Below are 17,485 nucleotides of genomic sequence, written 5' to 3' on the forward strand. Positions count from 1 at the left end.
GTCGAAGGAGCAGAAGACGCTTAGCCTTCCGGAACACCTTCGTGTTATTATGTTTCTCTCGTTTTATTGATTTTGCGTTAAAATCATTTCCGTTGACCCATCGGTATCCTCTTTTTAATTCTAGAAATATCGATAAACTAAAAATACGGGAACCAGGTCAATGTCTCACAATTGATGCATGGCTTCACATGATATTTCAAATTATAATTATGTTCCTAAATCTATATTCTCGTATATTTACTTTACAAGTTCTAATTTTCATGAAACGTTAAAAGATTTCGTTTTTAGTTTGTGAAAATTTGCGTCAACTCGCGAACATTGCATATGCATTATCGGACTATAAAATTTCGCATTTTGTTAAAACAACCGCCACGAAAATAACTATAAAGACTTAACGCAAATTTCCAACACGCTGTTTATTGGTACATATGATACGCATACTGATACTATGGACCGTGGTTTGCGTATCTGTGCCAAGTACTCTCAATTGTTACGACGTTTTTAAAAGTTCATTTTCATTTGCTAAAGTTACTATAATCTAATTAAACCAAGAAACCTATATGCTACTGTAGTTGTTTCAAAGTTTCTGTTCTGGTATTCTGATTTAATAATTAACTGTTTACCAGTAATCTAAAGTTACCATATTACGTTTTAAGTCATTGTTTACTTACAAATTTTTTTTTATTTACTTTCGGTATAAATCGGACGTAACTCCGATCAGGTAAAATCCGTAATATTTAGGCCGTCACAGTGTATGGTAAGGTCTTTAGTACCACCCCCTCACAACCGGGAAAAGCAACATGGCGTCCAATGTTGTGAGTTCAACGACATCGGCTGAAGAAGACGACGAGGTAATGTTTCTGAGCACCTGTCAAATTTCATTTTATTCTAATCTCGATATCGAATTTCATTACTTGCTGTTGTACATGGATGGCTGGTGGTTTTGAGTGACATTCAGAGTAAAAATAGAAACTTGTGTTACATGTATTTGGATGTGTTGACGTTTTGCCAGGTGACAGCTTGTAAATGTTTGACAGCTTATCGACTTTTGTGTGGATTCAATTCTAATGCGCCAGTCGGTTTTATTTATCTTATCCATGGTTGCTGTATGGCACTCGCTTTTTCAAACTCGCATAGCACTTTTATCTTCACTGGATGTAGTGACTTCCGTTTACGCGTTCAGTCTTGGTAAATGTTACTAAACAGGTCGCGATCGGATACATTTGTAATGTGTAACAGGTTAAGACAGGATATGGACTTAGAGTACAAAAGTTGCCAAAAAAAAAAGTGACAGTCACTTACACATAAAAGGACTTCAACAGCTAAATGATTTACGATATGTTATTACTAGTGACCCTGTCCCTTCATTCGTTCGTTTGAAGTTCAAATGATGTGAAATTTATATCAAATTAAAGTTTGAAGTTTTTTCTATCAGATAAATGTTGTTATTGTAATGTTACTGCAGTATAGGTTTAATAGTATGTAAGAGCACACGGGTACAAAGGACAGTAACCCTGACATTTACAGTGCACTTGGGAACTCTACTCCAACAATGTAAGAGGTTTTACACGGCGAGATACTTTTGACAGGCGCTGTGTATAACCTCTTACTGCCCATAGCTGATTTTCGCGATGCTGACGATGAAATTTTCAAAGTTCGTATATTGTAAAAATATATCGTGTCAACTTACATTTAAATGATCAACAGGGTCCAATATATATTTCTTTCCATAATCCCATGATTAAATGAGAATAATTTCATAGCAAACACACAAATTATGAAGTTTTCTTTTTCCGAAGCGAAGCAGAGCTCAAGCAGACAATACTGCCGGTAGTGATATTAGAAATACCACGTGATTTGCCGGTTAATACAAAAATGGATTGCAACCTATGTCCTACAAGCGGAATACAACAAAATCTGTATCATTTCGTTCCGTTTGAAATAACTAAAACTATTTTGTATCAACCTTTAGGCAGCCATTTTTAAAAGCGACTAGAAAAGTGCAACACGGCATGGACATGTATTTTGTGTGTTCTATACCGGATTATATATACTATATATTTGTGTCTGCGACATGCATATGGGATATATATTACATACATGATGCGTAGACATCGTTGTAATGACCTGTCAACCTTTTAAGTGGTTTTTTCAAGCATATTTCGTTGCGCCCGGATTTCAGGCGGAAACTGCATCAAAGAATTAGTGCTTCGGAAATAAGAGGTCGCAGTCGGCAAAATCATATCCGATAAAAAAAAAGAGCCGACCAGCGGCCTCTTATGTTATAGGAGTATGGGGAACCCCACCTGGGGAATTTCCGCCTATGCTACACCTCAAATCCTACATCATTCTATTTTCAGTAGGAGTGTATGTTTTTGATTTTCCAGATCTCAAGACCCTACTCTTTATTCTTGTATATAGAAAGTATCCATTTCATGTGTTATTTACTCAGGAAAACAGCTACAAACCTAAGAAACATATATTTTCCTCAGGGACTTGGTTAAGGTGAAACACCAGCTGATTGGCTGATTTAGTTGTTTGAGTCCTAAAATGATAGAGAATATCATTGTGAGAATATAAATAAATCAGTAAAGTATGCTACGAGAGATTCTACATTCAAACCCCATCAATGATCAGATGCACTCATCCCTCCTCTTAACACCAATCATAACATATTCAATATCTGCCCCCTCCCCTCCTCCACCCCACCCAGACCCCCACCCCTAAGCCAGTCATAATGCAATTACCCTCTTCTCTTCTCCACTAATGATATTGCACGCATTCCTCCCATCCCCCACAATCATAATGCACTCCCCTCTACACTCCCTAATTACCAATCATAATGGAATTAGATTGTCCCCTTCCCCACCAATCCAATCATAATGGAATAATATCCTCTTGTCTCGACTCCCCTCCCTCACCAATAGTAATTATGCAATAACCCTCCTCCCCTCCCTCCAATCATACTTTAATTACCTCCTCCCTTCCTTCCAAATATAATGCAATTACTCCATATCCTCCATACCAATCATAATGCCATTATCCTTTCCCCCACATATCATAATCATCAATGCCATTAGGGGTTATAGGCGGGGGAGACAGTAACTGCATTATAACTGGTAGGGAGACTAAAAAATTCTCAGTCTTGCTCCATAAGCATCTCTGTTACCCCTAGAAAAACTTGAGGACAACTTCTTTCCTGGAACGGAAGGATGTAACCCTTGAAAAATACTAGCTGCAATATACCTCTCAGCTAGAGCAGAGGTTAATCTAGACCATTTTTACTACCAAAATTTGGTAGCATTCCCACTGATGGTGTTTTTCTCCTTTGAAAAAATCCCATAAAACAAGGAAAAATTCTCCAAAACAGGGGAAATCTCCCAAATTTTGATGAAATATTTAAGGATTATAGCAAAGAATAGCTGTAAAATTTCCAAAAGTTTAAAGAATAATTCAAGACACTACAGCCTTTCATTTACCCTAAATTTCATAATGGTTAGGTAGTATTCCCTAAATCTTAGATTAACCGCTCTAGAGCTTTTCTTTAGTTTGATCGGTTGAGCTTAGATTAGTAAGCAAGGGGTCCCGGGTTCGATCCCTAGTTGAGGCAGTGATTTAAATTAAATTAATCATGCACTCTGTTACATGTATTTAACCCCTCCGCCTCTTCAAGTTCTCTTTTCCCCATCTCCAGTGTTTGTTTTAATCGTAGAGTCATGGGACATCATTATCAAAGGGTGTTGATCTGATTCTAAACCATAGAGCTATTTTTGACTTGAAACATGAAATATTTTTGTGTTTTGATATGTAAGTTTTTATCAATAGTACTAAATAAGCTAGGCCATCTTTAAAAATATCCTGGTTTTCTGTAACCCGACCAGGGGGTTTTACATATGGGTAGGTAGGTAGTGCTGACCTTCTTTTTTTCATTCATTTCTGAAAACAGATTTTCAACCTTCAATACAAAAACAGACCAGAATATAAACTATTTAGAAATCATTATTTACTTTGTAATCTTAAACAAAAGAAATGCACACAAAGCTTATTTGGGTTTGCGAGACGTATTTTCAAACTTGCAAAGCAACTTCTGGGCATACATATCCAGAAAGGTCAAGTCATTAAAAAAAAAAAGTTTTATTTTTCACTATAAAAAAGGTAGGTACACTTTTTCTGGGTCAGGCGGGTTACGCCAAACCAACTATATTTTGGACCTAGAAGGTAATAACAGTTGTTTATGGTGAATCCTGATCATATATTACGGTAGCTGTATATATATCAGTATAAATGTTTCTCTCTGTTTTCTAGGAATTTGAAGATGCAGTGGATGTGGTGCAGATGTAAGTATCAGATTTATTAAGTCTTAAAATGTTTATAGGTTTCCAAAGCATGTGTTTTTATCTGCAGTCCATTGAAGTTTTGAGTCCAAAATGCTTGAAAAAAAAATGGAAAAAATTAATAATATGGAAAAGGAGCTAAAAGAGTTTTGAAAATACTTATAGAAATTTTTAATTGGCTATATGCTTATGATTCCTTAAACAAAAAGATACATCTTAATGCACCCAAACAGTCACAAAAGCGATGCACTTCATAAAATCATTTTCAGGGAAGATTTTTCCATTAGAAATCATGGTTGGAATAGAAAAATCAATTGTATAAAAAAATTTGTTTCAGAAATAGATATTCCATGTCATTTCTCTGTTCACAAAAAATATCAGAATCAGATTGTATTGCCATAATTTAATTTGCACTCATCCATTTTACAAGAAAAATAGTGTTACCCATGTCCGCCTCGTCCCGTCCTGATGCAATGTAACAAGCTAATCTCAGGAATTGTTGATGTGATCCTCACAAAAACTGTGTTTCGGGGTGTCAAGTGGCAGCGGGGGCATTTATGTCTTACAGACATTTTCTAGTTTTGAAAAACACATTTTATCTTAGGACTTATTGAAATTTGGTTGTGATCTGTTTTACATAACTGATGTGTTGAGGTTACAGACTAGCAGTGTGATGCTTAGTTAATTGCGATGGCTGTTATGGTGGGCTGTTTTGTACTGGCCAGACTTGTCCTTGTTAAAAAAAACCTCACTTGTATTTTGTAAAGGTATATGTAATTTGTGATCAGATTGAAACATAATAATATATATAATCTGCACACTCATATTTCATTGCTTAGCTAGGGGATGCATAATGTGCAATCAAATAATAAGAACTTTGATCATTTGAAAATTTGGGATGAGGGATATGAATGTACATATTTATGTATATAGAAGTGATGAAAAAGCTGTATGTGAGGAATTGGTAATATGAATTTTTCTGGTAATAATAATAATAATCATGATTGGTGTTTTTCTCAGGACATATCTTTAAGATGAGCATGACTTCACATTTTGTGTCAATCTTACATATATATATATATTATGTAATGAGTCCTACATGTATCTATGATTAGCTATAGGTGACAATTGTTTGTAGTGATTGGCTGTAGCCATATAGGTTATATACCATTGTTTACAGTGATTGGCTGTAGGAGACCATTGTTTGTAGTGATTAGCTATAGGTGACAATTGTTTGTAGTGATTGGCTGTAGCTATATAGGTTATATACCATTGTTTATAGTGATTGGCTGTAGGTGGCCATTGTTTGTAGTGATTGGCTGTAGGTGGCCATTGTTTGTAGTGATTGGCTGTAGGAGACCATTGTTTGTAGTGATTAGCTATAGGTGGCCATTGTTTGTAGTGATTGGCTGTAGGTGGCCATTGTTTATAGTGATTGGTTGTAGGTGACCATTGTTTGTAGTGATTGGCTGTAAGTGACCATTGTTTGTAGTGATTGGCTGTAGGTGACCATTGTTTGTAGTGATTGGCTGTAGGTTGCCATTGTTTGTAGTGATTGACTGTAGGTGCACGTGGCCATTCTGTGTAGTGATTGGTTGTAGGTGACCATTGTTTGTAGTGATTGGCTGTTGGTGGCCATTGTGTTTAGTGATTGGTTGTAGATTACCATTGTTTTATTGTGACAAGCATCACAAAAGAAAGAGGTGAGGTTTAAATTTGATATTGGTCCTACAAAAACCAATTTTTATGAATGTTTTCAAAATTAACACCAGTTATTTGAAAATAGGAATTTTACATTGATTTAATAGCTAGTTCCATGATTTCAAATTCAATTAATAAAAACAAAACCTAGTGAGTCACAAACTGGTCCCTTAATCTTGCTCACCACTGACTTTGTAAGGTTACATCAACAAAATTGTAATAATTCTTAGACTCTTTAATATGAATTTTTTTTTTTTGTGTAAAATCCTCGCTATATTGGCATGTACATGTAAAGCAACTGTTACAAACTCAATACTTTAATCAGGGAAGTGGTGGGATACAACAATTAAGCCTGGATTGTCAGTTTCTGTGTTTATTTGGGAAGATAACTGTCGACTTATGTTTCGCCTGGCTTCGACTGGACCTAAACTAAATAATTTATCACTTTACCTATATATATCTCTTAGGGAAGTGAACACTATCATGAGAAGTACAGCTGAACAACTAATTGTCAGGCCTAATTAAGCAATAACAAATTATCTGGCCAAAGTAAGTGATATATAGCGTATCATTTAATTAAATCCATTACTAAAAAAAGATTTTGTGAAATGAAAACGAAATGGTTTTCCTAATCCCCACCAGTGCCCATGAAATCCTGGATTAGTTGAGGCTGCAAAAACGTTTATTTGTACCAGTCTAAACAAGAAATAATCACTGAATTCTGGTTTGTTACTTTTTTTCATTAAAAAGAAAAAGGTTTTGGGAAACTTGGGTTTTAAAACAATGCGGAAAAGAAATTGAGACAATCCACCGGTTATTCTTAGGAACAAGAGAAAGCCGACTGCCAACAAGCTAAATGTAGAAATGAATTGTATATAGCCCACACAGTACACTTGACAATCAATAATGACGGGATGTAGCTTTAGATAGAGCTGCAGGGCACTCTCTGATCGCCAACATATTCATTTTCTGATCCACTGCATTTGGGTTGTGAAATGGCTGCTTCTCAGATAATAATAATGAGTGGGGCATTCAGTAAGGATTAAGTTCTCTCTGTTACTCCAGCCCATGGATTATTCACGTCCTCAACATTTCTGTGCCATTTTTGTGTTCCTCTGAGTTATTGACTTTTGTGTAGTCGTGGGATCTTCAGTGTAACCCTGGCAGTATGGCTTCTTCTCAGTCCCAGACAGCTCTCAGGTAATGGTAAACCTCATTCATGTATATGTTCTATTAAGTTTTATCCATGTGTTTGGAAACTGGTTTTCATTAAGTTTTCCTTTTGTTTATACAAATGTACATCTCTCAAACTGACAATGTTATAATAATCAATGTCCTGCTCAGCGTTGTTCTTTAAGACATGAAAAGAAGGTTGGGGAGGCTAAAGGTCAAATTTAAAGGTTATGAGAGTGAGCGATGGGAAGGTTAAAGGTCAAATATCAGATCAGGGTCATGACCCATGAGGTCAGATGTCAGGGTTGTATGACAGAAGGATCAGGAGAGATCAGATGTCAAATATTAGTCATGAAAGGAGATGAAAATGTCAAAGGTCAAATATATGGTTCATGACAGTGAAGGAGGAAGAGTTCAAAGGTCAGATCTGAGGGTCATGAAAGTGAAGGTTGAGAGACTTATGGTCAAATGTTAGTTTATGGTCAAATGTTAGGGTCATGTGAGTATTATGATGGCTGTAGATATCATTTTAGATTGCATTGTTGATATTTGAAAACTTTTGATTTCAACGAAAATGATGTGAATGTAAGCTTAATGATCTGTTAGAGTTGCTGACTGGCTGAGAAATGGTGGGAAATCTTGCTCTGTTAATATCACTTTGTAATTAAAATTCTCTGAACAATCATGCTAATTATGGCAGTTCCTAATATAAACACGATGACTATAGAATCTCGTACTTAACATCCAATATTGGATTACCAGATATTGATTTCTTGTCGTGTTTGTATGTAACTAATATCAAAGTTCACTCAATCATCTATCATTGATTTCTCCTCATGTATGTTTGTAATTAGGGCCCTGAATCGAGATGTGGTACCTTATAGTAACCTGCCTGTCCATCTGTCTGTCTGATTCTTGGTTTCTGTGTAATATTTCGAGTTCTGTGTCAATTGCAATACAGTTTATATCCAGTATGTGCTTCGTGCAGAAAGTGCTTGCTTTGGATGATAATTTTTCAAGTTCAGAGATCAAAGATCAAGGTCACTATTACTTTTAATAGAGAAAAATGTTTGTATGCATAATGATGATTTATTCTGTGCAGGGCCAATTTGCATTCAGTCTTTGTAGAGTGATTAAAAAATGCTTACTTGGGATAGCTTTTCAGACCAGAATAAGGTTTTCTAATTTAAAACATTTCATTTACTTAAATTAGAATCAGATGTATATACATGTACTGTCAAAATACATCATACAAGGCCCAACCAGAAAGCCAAACATTCTGAAAATCCACACGATATTAAAAAAAATGTGCTGTGATACACATTTTAAAAATGTCCGAAGGGTTCCAATCAAAGGAGTATGAACACACTCAATACAATGAATACATATATACCTAAAAAAAAGGATTTTAGAGGCTGAAGGTCAAGGTCACAAGTAGAAAATCAAAGTCAAGGTTACAAGGTAACAATTTGACATTTAAGGTCAACCCAGGTCATGTTGATAGATTATAATACAGTCAAATCTGCCTTAGCGACCACCTGGATTAAGTGATTCCTGCCATATGTGTATTTGACCATATTTATCACTCCCATTATTGTCTACTATAATACTACTTAACTGACCTAGATTAAGCGACCACCTGTCATATTTGACTTTTTTCATTGCCTCTGAAGGTCACATATGACAGGTTTGACTGTAAGGAAAATAAGTATTTCACAAATATTTTTTTTTCAACTTTGTGAAGTTTATGTTAATGCCTCTTTAGACTAAAAATGTCAGTTCTATTAAAGGGTAAGGAGTGCCTTCATATTGAAGAATACCTATAATGTTAGTTGGTGTACTGTTGGTGAGATGGTATTTATAGCCCTGTAATGATAGTCATAATTATATGACCTATTGTGTAATGTACATAGGAAGTGGCATTTAAGGTGACCATTATCTTCATATTACATTTATTTCTGTTCTTCAAAGAAAAAAAACTAAGTGAAATAGACAATTTTCTATTGTCAGGGGAACCACTTAATACCCTTAGGCATATTGATAGGAAATTTGTCAGGGTATTTTTGCATCTTAAAACCGTGTTTCTATAATTATATATACATACCTCAAAAACTGGAAAGGTCAGATGGTATGGATCTCACTTTTGACCTTTCTTCACAGAAAGTCTCCAGGTGAAGCAGTGTACATGTGTGACTAATTGGACATATATTGATGTGTAATTGACATCTACAAGCTGAAATCTCCAGGAAACCTGGGAGTAGAGTAAAATGAGAAGGTCAATATGGGTTGTATGTAGTATTAAATATAATCTCTGTCACTGAACTGTCGATGTGGCTTGTACATAGTATTAAATACAGTCTCTGTCACTCAGCTGTTGATGTGACTTGTACATTGTGTTAAATACGGTCTCTGTCACTCAGCTGTCAGTGTGACTTGTACATAGTATTAAATACAGTCTCTGTCACTCAGCTGTCGATGTGACTTGTACATTGTGTTAAATACAGGTGTTGGTTTGACTTGTACATAGTGTTAAATACAGTCTCTGTCACTCAGCTGTCGATGTGACTTGTACATAGTGTTAAATACTGTCTCTGTCACTCAGCTGTCGATGTGACTTGTACATTGTGTTAAATACAGGTGTTGGTTTGACTTGTACATAGTGTTAAATACAGTCTCTGTCACTCAGCTGTCAGTGTGACTTGTACATTGTATTAAATACGGTCTCTGTCACTCAGTTGTTTTTGTGACTTGTACATTGTATTAAATACAGTCTCTGTCACTCAGCTGTTGGTGTGACTTGTACATAGTGTTAAATACGGTCTCTGTCACTCAGCTGTCGGTGTTACTTGTACATTGTGTTAAATACGGTCTCTGTCACTCAGCTGTTGGTGTGACTTGTACATAGTATTCAATACGGTCTCTGTCACTCAGCTGTCAGTGTGACTTGTACATAATGTTAAATACAGTCTCTGTCACTCAGCTGTCGGTATGACCTTTACATAGTGTTAAATACGGCCTCTGTCACTCAGCTGTCTGTGTGACTAGTACATAGTGTTAAATACAGTCTCTGTCACTCAGCCGTGGTGTGACTTGTACATAGTGTTAAATACAGTCTCTGTCACTCCGCTGTCAGTGTGACTTGTACATTGTGTTAAATACAGTCTCTGTCACTCAGCTGTCTGTGTGAGTACATAGTGTTAAATACAGTCTCTGTTACTCAGCTGTCTGTGCGACTAGTACATAGTGTTAAATACAGTCTCTGTCACTCAGCTGTTGGTGTGACTTGTACATTGTATTAAATACAGTCTCTGTCACTCAGCTGTTGATGTGACTTGTACATTGTGTTAAATACGGTCTCTGTCACTCAGTTGTTTTTGTGACTTGTACATTGTATTAAATACAGTCTCTGTCACTCAGCTGTTGATGTGACTTGTACATTGTGTTAAATACGGTCTCTGTCACTCAGTTGTTTTTGTGACTTGTACATTGTGTTAAATACAGTCTCTGTCACTCAGCTGTTTGTGTGACTTGTACATAGTGTTATATACAGTCTATGTCATTCAGCTTATAATGTTAAATACAGTCACTCAGCTGATTGAGGGGGTCAGTGTGGCTTGTACATAGTTTTAAATACAGTCTCTAGCTGTAACTCAGCTGATTAAGCAGGTCTGTGTGTGACTTGTACATAATGTAAATAATGTCTCTGCCACTCAGCTGATTGAGTAGGTCAGTGTGTGGCTGTATACATGTACATAAAACTTAAAATGGGAATGAACTCCACTTTAAGTTAGAGTAACGAATCAGCACTCTTCATTGTTAAAGCTAACTTTGAATGAACTTTATCTTTTGGTAAAGATATACAGGATGTAATGGAGTTTAATTTTACTGTACTTACTCTGTTAAACACCCCGGGAGGCCACACAAAAACTATGTTCCATTTAAGGGGTCAGGGTTAATATGGTATATTTATTAGTTTTTAGCCCACCATCATCCGTCCGTAAACAATTTTTGTTATCGCTATTTCTCAGAAAGTACTGAAGGGATCTTTCTCAAATTTCATATGTAGGTTCCCCTTGGTGCCTAGTTATGCATATTGCGTTTTGAGACCAATCCGAAAACAAAATGGCCGATAGGCAGCCATCTTGGATTTTGACAATTGAAGTTTGTTATCGCTATTTCTGAGAAAGTACTGAAGGGATCTTTCTGAAATTGCATATGTAGGTTTCCCTTGGTGCCTAGTTATGCATATTGCGTTTTGAGACCAATCAGAAAACAACATGGCCGACAGGCAGCCATCTTGGATTTTGACAATTGAAGTTTGTTATCACTATTTCTGAGAAAGTACTGAATGGATCTTTCTGAAATTTCATATATAGGTTTCCCTTGGTGCCTAGTTATGCATATTGCGTTTTGAGACCAATCCGAAAACAACATGGCTGACAGGCAGCCATCTTGGATTTTGACAATTGAAGTTTGTTATCGCTATTTCTGAGAATGTACTGAATGGATCTTTCTCAAATTGCATATGTAAGTTTCCCTTGGTGCCTAGTTATGCATGTTGTGTTTTGAGACCAATCTGAAAACAACATGGCCGACAGGCAGCCATCTTGGATTTTGACAATTGAAGTTTGTTATCACTATTTCTGAGAAAGTACTGAATGGATCTTTCTGAAATTTCATTTGTAGGTTTCTCTTGGTGCCTAGTTATGCATATTGCGTTTTGAGACCAATCAGAAAACAACATGGCCGACAGGCAGCCATCTTGGATTTTGACAATTGAAGTTTGTTATCGCTATTTCTGAGAAAGTACTGAATGGATCTTTCTCAAATTTCATATGGAGGTTCCCCTTGGTGTCTCCTTATGCTAATTGCATTTTGAGATCAATTGGAAAACAATATGGCCGACAGACCGCCATCTTGGATTTTGACAATTGAAGTTTGTTATCTCTATTTCTCAAAGTACTGAATGGATCTTTCTCAAATTTCATAAGTAGGTTCCCCTTGGTCCCTTGTATTGCATTTTTGGACCAGTCTGTCCTGAAAAACAACCTGGCAAACAAACAGCCATTATCGTTAAATCTCAAGTTTCTTATATAGCTAGGATTCCCTTGTTTGAAAAGTACTGGAGGGATGTCTCAATTTGCACAGATTAGTAAAATGAAGGGAAAAGTAGAGAAAAGATCAATCTGACATGGAACCTATGAAGATCATTCAATGGTGGGCGCCAAGATCCCTCTGGGATCTCTTGTTTCATTGAACAGTTTTGGTGGGCTTATAACCAGGCATGGGTGTATTGGCGGATAAATGATGTATTGTTAACTGATGTGCTTGCCCAGACGGTGGTCAAAATTGTAATGGTCCATTATCATTATGATAAAGATTGTTTTCCTGAGATGTTAGTGTATAAAAGTTATCTACTTGGCTAATATATATATATATTGATGGTTGGATAAAAATTAATGTGCCTTTTACCCCCCTGTTTAACCTGAATGGACTGTCCCATCTATTGATGTAGCACTGTCCACTTTTGTGTGAAGGGTGGAAAGGTTACAGAAACTACTTCTCCAACAGCCGCCTTTTTCTGCCAGAATTGATTGAATTTCTATCCCGAGAGTTGTTGATCACAAAATGGATTTCCATATTTCTATTCTTATTTGGCACGCATGTGTATAGCTCTTTCCTGCCATCATTTTATTTCGGACAGTAAGGAGAATTTTTTATTCATTCTCTGGGAGAAATAACCTTCTGTCTCGGTTTCAAGTTACATCATTGCATTTTCTACGAAGATCAATCAAAGTTTAGGTTCAGAAACCTGTCTCTTAAATTAGATTTCACTCTGCACACTTCAGAAAGATACTGTTCCATTATGGAAGAGGTGTATCTGTTGGAAGTGTAAATGAGGTATTTTTATGGTTGCTGGTTATATTGATCATTTCTTACATGCAAGGTCACAGCTAACATCAGATCTTACAAAGCTAGTTACTGTGTAGTGTAGTTCACAGGGGCTTGACACGTTCCTATGACCAAGAATGAAAAATTTATTCCAGTATCTGATCCATTGATCACTTTATGTCCCATATGAGTAATAATTAAGTGATCTATAGGGGTTAGACCCTGAGGGGTTGTTCTCATTCTGGGTCATTCTAAGGAATGTGTCAAGCCCCTGTGCTGTAGTCACTGTATAGTTAGTGTACATTACGTTTCCATTAAGTTACCTTATTGGTCTCCTGAAAGTAATGGCATGTATATCTAACCAGCTAACAATTATTCACGCTGATATAATATTAATAGCCCTGCAAGGAAATGTGAATGGCAGGTTTTTAAAGATATTAATAGCCCTGCAAGGAAATGTGAATGGCAGGTTTTTAAAGATATTAATAGCCCTGCAAGGAAATGTGAATGGCAGGTTTTTAAAGATATTAATAGCCCTGCAAGGAAATGTGAATGGCAGGTTTTTAAAGTCGTGTTTTTGGAATCCGTCTGTCGACTGTCAGCACTAAAATAATTTCTGAAGATTACCACTAGTGTCAAGAAGGTCATTTTTCTTAAATGTCATTTTGTGATAAACAGTGCTGTGCTGTGCAGTTGTGTGACAGGGAATTAAATATTCCAAAGGTCAAGGTTGATACTGCTTTGTCATTTGAGCAGCAGTATCGAAAAATACCCTGCTTCAGCTTGTGATGGGCATTAGAACTCACGATCTTTCGCTTGTCCTCTGAACAGACATCCTACCATTAGGTCTGAGGGAAATTCCTTCTAGCCTGATCTAGTGACCTTATACACTTTTATAAACCATAGACTCAAACATATGTAAATGTGAAAAAAAATTCTTTATTTTTTCACCCAGATTAGGAAACTTTTCCTTGTACACAGTTTTATTTAAGAGCACCCTTTTGTGTTTTTGTTAACACTGTATCTATTAGGTTAAGTTAGCTATGAAAAATCTCAGCAAAATATTATATTGAAACCCGACAAAGTCATACTGAGTTTTGATTACCAGTATACCGTATATCGTTTTTTTTTTAGCGTATGCCAAAAAAAATTTGTTTTCTGTACAAAATGACACATTTTATTTTTAGCGTTTTTCACAACGTGTAATTCGAATTTTAGCGTACATATGTTTCATATACAACAAAAACGAAGAAGTACAGTAATAATAATTTGTCTACGTGTTTGTTTGCTTCAGCAAACTCAGGTCTGTCCCTGACCGGATTTTCTTTGTCCTTCCGTGTAACGGTTACAAATCGTAGCATGGCCATGTTTCACTTGGCAATGCCACTTTCGTTATAATTTCAAATAGATCTATACAAACGACAAAACATATGGTCAAAGGGTGTTCAGTCGAGTCATGGCCAATTAAGCACACCTGTATACGGCATGTGTAAACAGGTGATCAGTTCATGACAACACCCCTACAAGGGAGCTAACTCTTACTGTAAAATGTGACCAATTTTAGCGATATCTTATAATTCGCGACCGAGTCTGGTCGCGAAAATAGCGAAAATTAGACACTTGCTAAAAAAAAAACGATATACGGTATAATGTAATCTGGATATTCATACCTATCACGACTGGCCATCTGTTTATTCTAGTAAATCTAGCAATATCCAATCTCGGACTGCATGGAGATATAAAATAATAAAATGAATTTATTTTAAAATTTTCCCTAATTTAATCTAATGTGTTCTATCCTTTGAGCTGATGTTGTAATCAGACGTTTGAGAGACAAAAATGAAAACAAGCATAACCAATTTTGAATGGTTTTACGTTAAACTGAAAACCTCCAGTTTTCCTATCATGACTCATACTCATACTTATACAAACGTAGGTATAGGTATATGGAAATTCCAGGGACAAAATCTTAAACGAACAGACTGAAAAAACCTTTGAAGAATATTGGTTCAATACATTTATCCTGAACGTACCAGACAGGCTATAGATCTTACAGTCTTGGTGCGGGATGTTCAGTCAATACGGAAATGTTTCCCAGGGGACTTAACTCTCCACACAAATGTTATTTTTATTACTTTTGGCAGTTGGAGGGAATTGATCAAACACAGACGGCATATGACAACCAAAATTATGGTTGTGGTCTCTGAATGTTTTAGGAGGTATGACTGAGTGTTCACGTGTGTGCAATCTTCATTTCCCATTTATATGATGGCATTTCAACAGTTGAAAAAGGATGTCATGTTAAATTTGCAGTAATTTGATATCAGAAAACATTTTTTAGAAATATTTATGCTTGACCTTTTAAATTCATGAAAAAGTGAGTTGAGTCCTTGCAAAGATAACTCGTAGATTAGCCAAGAGTGTCCTTATCTACTGTACACGTGAATCAACATGTCTGGCCCTGATCATGTATAACTAATCCATCAGTGTTGGCCTTGATCATGTATTGCTGTATATAATTCATCAGTACTGGTCCTGATCATGTATAATTCATTTATATTGGCCGTTTCACCATGCAATGATATAATTATAAAGTCATCGGTTTTGGCCATGATGATGTATTGCTGTATATCATTCATCACTATTTGCCCTGATCATGTATTGGTGTGTATAGCCTATAAGTATAGGCCCTGAACATGTATTGCTGTGTATAACCCTCAGGATTGGCCCTGAACATGTATTGCTGTGTATAGCCCATCAGTATTGGCCCTGAACATGTATTGCTGTGTATAGCCCATCAGTATTGGCCCTGATCATGTATTGCTGTGTATAGCCCATCATGCAGTATTTAAGCCCTGATCATGTATTTCTGTGTAAAGCCCATCAGTATATGTATTGGCCCTGATCATATATTGCTGTGTATAGCCCATCAGTATTGGCCCTGATCATATATTGCTGTGTATAGCCCATCAGTATTGGCCCTGATCATGTATTGCTGTGTATAGCCCATCATGCATTATTAACCATGATCATGTAATGCTGTGTATAGACCATCAGTATTGGCCCTGATCATATATTGCTGTGCATAGCCCATCAGTATTGTCCCTGATAATGTATTTCTGTATGTAATCCTTCTGGCCCTGATAATGTATTGCTGTAATATAAAATAATCCAACAGTATTTGCCCAGACAGTGTATTACTGTTTATAATCCATTATTATTGGCCCTGATAATGTATTGCTGTTTATATAATCCATCAGGCCCTGATCATGTATTGGCTACAGATGTAACTTGCCAAGGTTAACCAATAGAAATATTGCTTAAGTCAATCTATGTATTTTTTATTGGGTTCTGCCAATGTTTATAACCAATCCACTCATAGAAGAAGAAATTGATTTTTAACTGTACAGATTATATTTACATTGGAATTGATTGTGTGAATAGTGCTTTTAAGATTATGTTCTTTGACAGTTCTCAATAAAGGTATATTATATTAACCCAATCCTAGGCCCACCAAACACTGCCCACACATCCAAACTTCTATTGAGAGCTGTGAATACAATTATATACACATCATATACCCAGGAGAATAAAAACTATTGACTTACAGGAAAGTTAATGGGAACATTTTATTCTTAGGCTTGGACGCTGTCCAAGAAACGCTTTTCCACAACAGTAGTCTGTTTAGTGTTAGTGAAAGAAAGAAATGCTAAGTATGCAGTGTAGTATGTCATTTTGTGTCCAAGTATAGGTATTGTAAGATGTCTCATTGGACAGGAGGTGTCCATTTTGATACTGTAATTTGATTTTCTAGATAACTAAGTAAATATGGTGTTACGTAACTGATTTTCAGACATTTTCTTTTTACCATGGAAACAACTAGCTGAAAAGCACACAGTTTCATGGCCTACATTTTGATCTTTGACCTACACCACAATTTCCTGGTTCTATTTCCTTTCACTACTTAACACTGAAACTTTCATGGTTGTGGCTTGGGTCACCGAAGTGAGGTGATGGTAAGTGTTAAGAGTAGGTCACCCTGACCTAAATTTTGACCTTTGACCTGGTACGACAAAGATTGTATCATGGCGCTATATCTCCTACGCATTACTTGACTCTAGAACATCAAACTTCGGGCATGTGTTCCCCTAGGTGAGGTGGTGTGTTGTGTGTCAAAATTAGGTCATTCTGTCCTTCATTTTGACTATTGACCTAGATCATGGGCAAATTTGGCTAAATCATCTACACTAGTCTACACGAGAATGTCATGCTTGTGGCTTGAGTTTACTTAGGTGAGGTGATGTTTTATGTGTCAAAAGTAGGTTACTCTGAGCTACATTTTGACCTTAAATTTTGCCTACATCAAACAATTTTTTTTTGATGGT

The 17,485-nt window shown here is 36.3% G+C and overlaps 1 protein-coding gene across 1 annotated transcript in view; it reads left to right on the forward strand.

Moving 5' to 3' along the window:
- Positions 1-795: 795 nt before the first annotated feature.
- The window catches only part of LOC117326223 (tetratricopeptide repeat protein 39B-like), a 43,325-nt gene continuing 26,635 nt past the window's right edge, over positions 796-17,485 (forward strand). The window contains exons 1-2 of the mRNA XM_033882886.1: positions 796-851; positions 4,306-4,337. Coding sequence (XP_033738777.1) covers positions 801-851; positions 4,306-4,337 — 83 coding nt within the window. The 5' untranslated portion in view covers positions 796-800. The remainder of the gene's footprint in view (positions 852-4,305; positions 4,338-17,485) is intronic.

Source organism: Pecten maximus, chromosome 4, assembly GCF_902652985.1.
Source record: "Pecten maximus chromosome 4, xPecMax1.1, whole genome shotgun sequence".
In the NCBI taxonomy this organism is placed as follows: Eukaryota; Metazoa; Mollusca; class Bivalvia; order Pectinida; family Pectinidae; genus Pecten; species Pecten maximus.